Source organism: Ailuropoda melanoleuca, chromosome 8 (assembly GCF_002007445.2).
Source record: "Ailuropoda melanoleuca isolate Jingjing chromosome 8, ASM200744v2, whole genome shotgun sequence".
NCBI lineage: Eukaryota > Metazoa > Chordata > Mammalia > Carnivora > Ursidae > Ailuropoda > Ailuropoda melanoleuca.
In genome coordinates this window covers 124,099,502-124,109,758 of record NC_048225.1, presented here as the reverse complement: position 1 = coordinate 124,109,758, position 10,257 = coordinate 124,099,502, and the positions used below count along the sequence as shown (strand labels likewise).

Below are 10,257 nucleotides of genomic sequence, written 5' to 3'. Positions count from 1 at the left end.
TTCAAACACTCTGTCCCTGTATCCTTGTAAGTATACTCACACTCGTAAGACCACGTGCATAAAATGTCACCCCAAGTCATACAAAACCTTACTGGCCAATCTGGGACAGCCAGAGGAAGGGGGCAGGCTCTGAACTCTCTGAAAACTGGGGGAAGGGGAGGGACAAGCTCACAGACAGACTGGGGCTAAAAAAAAACAGGTAAATACGGAATGAAACATGAGAAAAGAAAATACAGGTTAAGCTTTGCAGCAGGACCCTTTTGTCTGGCTGGAGGCAGGAAGGAGGACTCGAGAGCAGTAAGGGAGGGTCATCTCATGGGACTATTTCCCACAACCCACAGCCCACACCCCCAACTCTGTCAAAATCGTATTCATCTTTCAAAGCTGACCTCAAATGCCACATCTTCCACGAAGCTTTCTCAACTCCTCCCACCCAAAGAGAATCTCCCTCTGTTCTCCCCCAGCCTCTGCTAGTCCCTTTATTATAGCTTGTGTACCCATAATCTGTGCACATCTTATCTCCTTAACTAAATGTAAGCTTCAGTTCACGAAGCATGGATCGGAGCCTGCTGTGTGCCAGGGACTCGGCAAATGTGAAGCTGAGGGACGGGACCAGAGCCGGAATGCCAGGATTGTTTTATGACCTCGTCTCCGTCACCCCTGCTAGGTCAGCTCGCAGCACTGAGTGGGCACTGAGCACAGTTTTGTCGACGGCGTGAATTGGTGAGTGAATGGATGTCAGCATGGAAAGGGTGGCCCAGGAGGGTCAGTAAAGGGGAGATCCCGACTCTCCTGGCCCTGGGCCATCACCCGGACTCTTGCCCCACCTCTAGACCATGACCCCCACGCTGGTCTAGGTCCAGCTGTCAGCAGTGACCATGTAGTGACCTCTTCTTCGAGGGCTATTTCCAGCAGGTCAGGGGTGGCCTCCAGGCCCAGGCCAGATGCCCAAACTCCCCAGTTCTCTCCACCTCCACCTTGGCAAACCCCTTCCCCTCCTCAGGACGCAGGTCCCCGCCTGTGCCAAAGGAGCAGCCTCACCCCGATGCCGCTTTGAGATCCTCTGTGGCAGGGGTGGAGTAGGGCCAGGGGGGATGGGGGGGAGCATCCTGTGTTATAATTATAATTATCACACCTTGGATCCTATCGCATGGTTTCAGAGGAGCTCCTTTCCTTCCCACGGATTCACCCCTCCTGGTCCAGGAAACTGGAGGAGAAACTGAGGCATGGGGGTGGGAGAGCAGTTAGGTCACAGGGTGGGCCTCCAGCTCCTGTATCCCGTCCACCTTCCCATTCATGGTATACCCCCACCCCTCCACAGTGCCACCGGCCAGCAAGTCTGTGAGCCCCTCCATCACTCACCCCTACTCCGGCCATATGGAGGACTAAGGGGAGGCGGGACTTGTCAGAGCTGTTGTTAAGCCAGGATGCACCCAGTGTAGTCAGGCCAGGCAGCCACTCCTGGCCTTGGCTTGAGGTAGGAGTCTGGCCCTCCCTCATCTAACAAATATCCATCTCCAAGTCGCTCTCCGCCCTGTGCCCTCACCCTTGTGCGTCTCACGAGGGCCGTGCTCTTGGGGGAACAGGTCCTCACGCTTAGGCCTTTCCTCCCCTCCTCTGGGACGAGGCCTGGGGGAAGGCAGATTCCAGGGCTGGGGCTGGAAGAAAATCCTGGCTGGGGAAGACCTTCTAGACCAGTGCCCGGTTTCCTGCATTCTGTTCTTTCCTCATTGAACCCCCACTCCCCTCGTGCCTCACTAGATGCCCTCCTCCCACCCAAATTCCGGGCCCTGCGAATGGGAACAATTCAAGCCCAGGTGGCATCTTGAGTGTGTGTACCTGTCTAAGCGCCATCACCGTGCCTGCCCGCCTGCCTTAGTTTACTCACACTTAGCGAGCTCCACTTTGTGGCAGGCTCCAGGGAGGGGACAGGGACACCTAACACACAGTCCCTGCCATCGGTGAGCCCTCGGTTAAGAGAGGTGGGAAACAGGAACGACAGGACGCTGTGTCCCACCGGCTTGTGTTCCCTTCGTGTCTCTGAGCACCCGCCGCGTCCAGACCCAGGGCTGTTCCTGTGAGCACAACTGCAGATGTTCACAATCGGCATGTGTCCAAGCATCTGCTTACAACTCACCTCTGTCCCCATGGCAGGCTGCACACCTAAGCCAAACCGGTCGGAGTGGGTTGTGCTGAAATTTTTGTTTATGTCAATGGGACTTGGAGATGAGTCAGGGAGGGACAAGGATGGGTGGGGTGGGGTGGTGAGAAGAGTGAGAGTGAGGGTCAGGCTGAGTGAGGGGGAGGAGGAGCTGGTCAAGGCAGGGGAAGGGCTGGGGGGGGTGCAGGAGGGTGGCTTGGGGTAGGAGTAAATCAGAGAGCTCCTTAATGAGTAATATCCCTATTTGCAGTGAGATCCCCGGTCAGAGACCCCAGGAAGCAGGAGCCCAGAGGCAGAGGCCTGGGGCCGGGGGTGGAGGAGACCCTCGAGCTTTGGGAGAGATAAGAGTGGGTTATAAATCAGAGTAGAACTAGGTAGAAGCCTGAGTGTGGACAAAATCTCTGCGACCCCTGTCTACCTAGCTTTGGCTCTCCGTGTGACAGGAAACTATTTCTGATCCACTCGTTGCCTCGGTTTCTTACAGTTTGCACAGAAAGGCTTCGGGGTGCTGATGGACATTATTAGGAGATTGCTGATATGGGATTTGATGCTAGCCCCCAGGACCAAGGCTGTTTCAGGTAGAAGCTTAAAACTCACTTCTGCTCCTTCCCAGGGTGCTCCCCACATCCAGAGCTCCCCAAAGAGAGAATGGGTTCCAGCAGCTTTTCCTCCACTGAAAAATACCTTTGCCCCCTGTGGCTGGAGCGTCCCTATGCCCAATATTAGGACGGCGGCATCCTGTTTTCTAAGAGATTCCATCTGAAGCTTCCATCTGACACGTGCTGTGCCATTCCTATCTCCCCGTGCTGCAGGCCCAGTGACACCCAGTCACCTGCCCCGCTTCTTCACGACAACCACACTTCCTGGTTGCCTCCCGACATCCCCCGGAGCTCAGGGGGCTGGAGTTGCTTGTTCCTGAAGAGGTCTACAGCTGGAGTGACCCACCGGGGGAGATGGCTCAGCAAAAGGCACGTGTGGGCCCTGTTCCTCAGAAGGCCGTTGGGTACAGAATCCCCTCCTCTTTGCTGTCACCCCGTGGGCTCCCCGGGCATCTGCAAACACATGACCATGAACTCAGGGACCACAGACAGGTGCCTTTATTCTTTGACCCTGTGTCTCCGGATGGGCTGGCACTTTTAGAAGGCTCCAGAAATAGGCTGTGGCAGGTCTAGGACAATAGTGGGAGCCCCCATGGAAATCAGAGTCTTCCAAGAGGTGACAGTGGCAGCAGGAGATAAAGCAGTGAAGAGGAGTAGAGCAAAGGCAGGCAGGGTCCTGGAGCTAGGCAAGAGAAGAGATTCTGGTGAGGACCCCAAGCTGTGCCCCCTGCCTTCTCCCAGTCCCCGTCCCAACCACAGAAGGCGCCCGCTCCTCCCAGGAAGCCCACCTGCGGCCCCAGGGGCCCGCAGAGCCCGCGGAGCCCCAGGCGCCTTCCGGAAGCAGCGGCCTTTGGAGCTTCTCGCACTTGTCCAAACATTCACCTTGAATGCCGCGAGTGTGGTGCCCTCTGCCAAACAAAGACAGCCACTTCCTGGCCATCAGCCTGAGCCCCTGTCACCCGCCGCCCCACTCAGCTGCCCCAGGGAAAAGAAAGCCTGCTGAGGCCCTAAATGAAGCCTCAACCTGGGACCACCCAGTGGGGGTAGCAGGACAGCTGCGGAGGCCAGGAGACCAGGAGGCCCAGGGCTGTGGGAAGCCTGGAAGGGCTGGGAGCCTCGGCAAGAGTGGGGAAGGCCCTGAGGGGAAAGGCAAGCGTTTCCTGAGGGGAGACCTGAGAGGAGGGGGCAGAAGCTGAGAAGACACGAGGAGGAGGGCGACACGGGCGGGGGGGGGGGACTGGGGACTCCCATAATTTGAGGTCAGATTTTCTTTTGAAGTATGCTGGCATATCTGCCCTCCGTGTGCCCAGGGAACATTCGCCCATCCGTCTCATAAACCTGCGTTCCCGCCTCCTCTCCCCTCCAAGACCCAGGCCCCCTCGGACCTGCGGCTCTGTTCCCCTCACCAGCACTCGGCACTCGGCACTCAGCATCACCGTGGCCACCCTGCTCAGAGGCCAGGACGTGGCGCCACTGTAGAGGGGCCCCAGGAAGCAGGAACCCAGTCTTCCAGTTCCGAGACACCCCCCCAAGGCCCTGCTGCAGCACAACTGGCTCCCACCGCGCTTGGTAGACTGGGCCCCTATCCCGCCTCAGTCTGCAGCCCCATGGACAGCGAGGCTGGGAGAAGGCCCCGTCTGTGGCAGGAGCAGGGGTGCAAGCCGAGCAGGGCAGGCCCCTGACCCCCCTCCTGAGCATCTCCCCACACCCACCCCAAGAGGCACTGCAGGCCTTCCTTGCAGGCAGCCCTAGTCGCTGCCCTCCAGCATCACCTTGAAGCCTTTTTGAACCTGTTTCTCCTTTAATTCTAGAAGTGGCACAAAAAAAAGGGCTAGGGAGCAAGTAACAGAGCAAGAGCTCCTTCCCGTGATAGTTTCCAAGATCAAGGAAGCCCTGGTCCATGAACTAGAAGGAAAGGGTAGAGGAGCAGAGGCGAGTCTAACTCCCCCTGCCAGCCTCCCTGGCCCCAGGCCTCCGTGCTCTAAGGTCTTCCGTGGGGAAATCCTACTCCCTGGAAAGGGCCCATACACTGAAGCTGACTCAGGTCCTCATCAGGAACCGACACCCCAGGACTGTGCCCGGGTACTGTCTACCGTCTACAACACAGCCAAAGGGGAGAAGCCTGGCCCCTCCTGGAAGGTTCCAAGGCTCCTTGCAGGACAGTCAGATGGTTGGCTCTGTCCAGCAGGACAGGGAGAGAGAGATGGGCAGACTCAGAGAGAGAAACACAAAAGTAGGACTGGTGAGACAGATCTCAGGGCACAGGGAGACAGGCAGACGCGTGGAGGAAGAAAGGAGCAGGGGGCAGAAACAGACATGCACGGAAACGTGAGGGGTAATTCAGAGAGGCAGAGAAGCTGAGACAAAGTCTGAAACGCAGACAGACCCAAAGAGAAATCTCTGAACGCCTCCTTGCCCACGGCTGCCCCTTCCGCCTACTTCCCTCTCCTGCTCTCAATTTCAACCACCCAACGTGGACCCGATGACATTTTCCACTCAGTATCACCACGTCCCTCAACATTTCAAGTTTTTCCCCATCCTCAGCCCACCTCCCCACCGTTCTCTAACCTGCCTGACTGCCTCTCCCCTCCACCCCGTCTGCTCACAGTTCCACCTTTCTCTCACACTCCTTCCCGCTCACGTCTCCATCGGACGAGCTCTCAAGATCTGGCCTCTTGCCATCTCTTTTCCTGGCCATTCCTCCGTCCTTCTGCTCATCCATGTCCTTATTCTGGCTGAACTAAGAGCAAAGAGCCAGAATTAGGGCCAGGAAGGCATGGGGCCAGGCAGTCCACTGGCCAGAATGAGCTGGGGAAAAACGCAGGTCACAGATCAGACGACAACAGAGGAGGAGCCGAGAGGGTGGGAAAACCCCGGGGGGGGGGGCCACAGGCGGAGGGGATGGAGGAAGTCTGGGGACAGTGCTGAGAACCAGGGATGGCTCCGGGGTCAGAGTGAAGTTAAGGAGAAAACAGAGTACGAGTTCTGTGAAGGGTTGAGAGAGCAGGTATTGATCAGGGGCTGGGACAGACATCTGAGACTGGGAACCTGGGCTGTAGGCACGCTCGCTCACCAGAAATGGCCACCTGAGGCCAAAGTCAGAGGACCCTGTCTGGACTGGGAGACTTTCAGGATGCTCTGCCGCCAACCCCCCCCCCCACCCGAGGTTCTCTCCCTGGATATTAGCAGCAGCCCTTCTGGCTGCCCTTCTCCTGTTCTCACACAGTCCCCTTTCAGGTCTACCCTTCACTTTATCTTCATGTCCCTTAGTTTCTGGAGCACAGACAGGGCCATCCGCAGACCACTTTAAATGCTGCTCTGGGGTATAAAGTATATGTCATGCCAAGGCAGAGTGGCTTTTCTTTTTTTGTCTTGTTCTTCTCTCTCTCTCTCTTTCTCTTTCCCCTGGATTCTTTTCTGCCTCCTCCAAGATATGGGCTTGATTCCAACTAGCCAGAGGAGGTAGGAGTCCCGAGCAGCTCCTTGCCTGGGTCTATGTAACGGATAAACGCCTCTAGCTACTAGATGGGACTGGAGGGGGGATGGCCAAGGAGCATGTGAGGTCCAGGCTCGATGTCCAAGGGAAATGCGAACAGCTGAGGACGCAGAGTCAGAGTGGAAGCTGGGAGAAGGAACACTGAGCTGTGAGAGAGAAGCTGGAAAGGCCCCTGGGCTGGGCAGTTCCCTGTTCTACCCAAGAGAGGCAGAAAATGAGTCTGTCCTGGGGCGCCTGTGGGCTCAGTCAGCAGAGCACGTGACTCTTGATCTCGAGGTGGTGGGTTTGAGCCCCATGTTGGGTGTAGAGGCTACTTTGAAAAATAAAAGCTTTGGGGGGAAAAAAAGAAAGAAAATGAGTCTGGCAAAAAGGGCATATAGGCCACCAAGGGCCACCCCCCCCCACGCAACTCCTTGCCTAAATCCTAGGAGTGTGACAGACCTTGAGTCCAGCTGTTAGGAGGCGAGGTGGTCAGAGAAGTCTATGAGAAGGCTGGCTTTCAGACTTCAGTCTGGGACATTAGATAGAAGTTGGTGATTTGTGGGGCACCTGGGAGGCTCAGTCGGTTAAGCGTCTGACTCTTGTCTTGGTTTGGGCTCAGGTCATGGTCAGAAGGTCATGAGACGGAGGCCCATGTCTGGCTCTACGCTCAGTGAGGGGTCTGCTTCAGATACTCTCTCTCCCTCGCCCTCTGCCCCCCCCCACTTGTGCTCTCTCTCTCAAATAAATAAATCTAAAAAAAAAAAGTTGGTGAATTTTTAGTGGTCTTAAATCTTTTTTTTTTTTTTAAGATTTTATTTATTTGACAGAGATAGAGACAGCCAGCGAGAGAGGGAACACAAGCAGGGGGAGTGGGAGAGGAAGAAGCAGGCTCCCAGCGGAGGAGCCTGATGTGGGGCTCAATCCCATAACGCCGAGATCACTCCCTGAGCCGAAGGCAGACGCTTAACCGCTGTGCCACCCAGGTGCCCCTGGAGGTTTTGTTACCATGATCTGTGAAAACCAAGGATCCTCTCTGTTAGACCCCAGGAAAGCTGGAAATGAGTGGGCAGAGACTTTCAAAATTCTTACTGGGTCTCAGCTTTAGGAGCAAGTGGGAAACAGGTCTCTCTGTGCCTTCCTGCCCGTACTCTCTCCATGCTGTTTTCTCTGAGGACCAAAAGTTAGGGTCAGGGGACCTGTGCTATCAGACCCCTGAATTACATGTCCGTCCCCAGTGCGGCCTGGTCACTCTCTATGCCTGCATTCCTGGGGCATGATGGGGAATGAGCTGATGTGTAGAAACCAAAGGCAAAGCAGCAGCCATCCCTCCCATTTGCAGCCTGGCACTGGGGACACATGTCCTGTTTCTGTCCCGNCCCGTTCCCCCCCCCCCCCCAAGCTGTGCTGGGAGTGGAAATCTGTCTGCATTTCCTCCTGTAGCTGAAATTAGTCAGCTTGGATCTGGGCCTCTTCGTTCTTCACTGGGTCCTGGAGGGACAGAGTTGGGAAGAGGCACAGGGACTTGGCTTGAATAAAAGGGAGATACCAGGGAGGGGCGGGACCCTGTAGTTCTCCCTCCACCTACTACACCCCCATCCAGCTTCTTAGGACCAGGCAGCTTCTGCCCTGGATCTTATCGGTGAAACTCCCTGCCCTTCATCTCCAGTACCAGATGCCACCGTACCTCAGTTTCCTTACACTGTATGACCCTAAGAGGCGAGCTGAAATAAGGAATTATTCTTCCCAGGACTCCGTAGTGAAACGTTCTCCAAGGCTTAAGCATTTCCCCTCACCCCCAACCCAACCGCACACGCACAATGACGGTGTGCCCTGAGAGGCGGGCTCTACCACCCTCTAGTGGCCAGAGCAGAAAGGACGCTCCCGGACGATTCCAGGACCTTCGAGGCTCCAGATGGGAACGTCTTCTGAAAAACACCCAACACATAAAACCCACCGCACAGTTCGTAAATGAGAAAGTTGAGGAGGCCTAGAGAGACTCCCCTTGAGAGTCAGTGGCACGGATGGGGCAAGAACCCAAGTCTCTTGACTCCCAGGCCAGTGCTCCGGCCGTTCACGGCCTCCCCTCTGACTCATCGCTGGGGAGGGCAGGTGGAATTGGAAACGGGTGTCCCTCCTGCCCCAGCAGAGCCACAGTTGCACCTCAAATCAGCTCGCAGCTTTGATAACTGCGGGGGACCTGGCTGCCCTGCGACTTCTGAGGTTAACAGTCTTTCAGGATTCTTCTGGCCCTCGTCCAGATGCTGTCACCACGGTGACCATTCCCGCAGCTACCCAGGTCTCCTGTCTCCACGGTAACCGGTGCTTTGCGACCTTCACTTTGCAGCGGTCGTGCTGCCGCTGCGGCGGCGGCAGGGGGGAGGCAGGGACCCGGGCGGTGCCGGGGGTGGGGTTGGGGTGGGGGTGACATGGCGCTGGCGGGGCCCCCGGGGGGCGCGGGCTGGACCTGGCTGGGCGGCTGGGACGGGTCGCGCCGCTTGGCCACGGTGGCCGCCCTGGACACGGAACGCGGGGCGTGGGAGGCGTGGAGCGCGGCCCCCGGCAGCCGCCCCCCCGCCGGCCTCAGCAGCCACACCTGTACCCGGGTCTCGGACCGAGAGCTGCGGGTGGCAGGCCGGGAGGGCGGGACCCGCACTCAGCGTCGCTACGGAAGCATCTACACGCTGAGGCTGGACCCCGGCGCCCGCACCTACTGGTATGGCACCCCCTGCCCCAAAGGTCTCACCCTTCCTTCACCTGTGCTCTAGAAAAGCGAAGGCTCAGCAGAACCACGGGCACCCTGTCCACGTCCTGACCCTCCTTCCCCGGCAGCCACCGTGGCGAGAGCCGAGCGCGCTCTCTGCTGGTATCCCCCTCTTTCTCCGCCCGCGGTACCGTCCCTGCCTCCTTTCTGTGCTCGCCACAGAAGGGGCTGGGGAACAGGCAGTACCCACTTCTGTTCTCCGGAAAACCCAACTCAGGCCCGGACGTGTGCACACCCACAGCTATAAGGAAGAGGGCTGCCACACAGCCTCCCGCTCGGGGCACTGTGCGGCCCTGCTCCAGACTGCGGGGCCCCAGCCAGCTCACCAGCTGCTGCTCTTTGGGGGTTGCAACTCGCCTGAACCGGAAGTAGCTGGGCATTGGAGTCCGGGGAAGATTAAGGTATTATCTACTCACATCTTGCTGAGGGTGGAAGGGGGCTAAAATGGTGAGGCCCAAATCCCTCCAGCCAACCCCTTCTTTCTCCCCGAAGGAGGAACCACCTGCTGCCCCCCGTTTGATGGAACAGCTTGCCAGGCTTGTGAGCACTGGGCAGGGGTCCCGGCAGGGGCCTCGGGGACTGCGGCATCACTCATGTTCTGTGGTGGGGCCCTTCGCTGTGCTGTTTGGTGGAGAAACTCTGACCAGAGCCAGAGACACCATCTGCAATGACCTCTACATCTATGATACCCGTGAGGGCTGGCTGGCTGAGGAGGGGAGAAGGGGGGGAGCAGGGGGGAAGACGGAAGAACCTGCAGTCGCAGAGAGGATGCAGTGATGGGGCAGGGAGGGGCAAAAATTAATTGCCAAGTTAAAGGAATACACAGAATAGTAAACTGTGAAGAGGCCCACAAACCAAGTGAGGAGAAAAGAAAGGGCAAACCTTTGGTCTTGTGAGGAGCGGAAGCCCCACGGTGCCAAAATGCTACTGCCTCCATGAGCACTTTCTTACCCAACAGGCAAGTCCCCTTCTTTGTGGTTCCACTTCCCCTGTGCAGACCATGGGCTGAAACGTGTGGGCCATCGCACCTGCCTTTGGAACGATCAGCTTTACCTGGTTGGGGGTTTTGGTGAGGATGGCAGGACACCTAGTCCACAGGTCTGCATCCTGGACCTATTTATCTAAAGTGCAGTTCAAGACACAGTGCCCGGCCTCTGTTCTGCTGCACATTCACAGCACACTACCACCAGAGCTATCTGCCTCATTTCAAACGCTGATTAAATTTCAATCTAAGAGTCAACATTCGTCTGTGAATCTT

The 10,257-nt window shown here is 57.2% G+C and overlaps 1 protein-coding gene across 1 annotated transcript; it reads left to right on the top strand.

Annotated features, from left to right (window-relative positions):
• The first annotated feature begins 8,664 nt into the window (after nt 1–8,664).
• On the top strand, nt 8,665–10,239 carry KLHDC9 (kelch domain containing 9). The gene is made up of 4 exons (XM_002928753.4): nt 8,665–8,951; nt 9,241–9,400; nt 9,492–9,690; nt 9,958–10,239. Exons 1-4 carry the CDS (start codon nt 8,665–8,667, stop codon nt 10,122–10,124), a joined length of 813 nt encoding a protein of 270 aa, XP_002928799.2. The 3' UTR covers nt 10,125–10,239.
• The last annotated feature ends 18 nt before the right edge of the window (nt 10,240–10,257 follow it).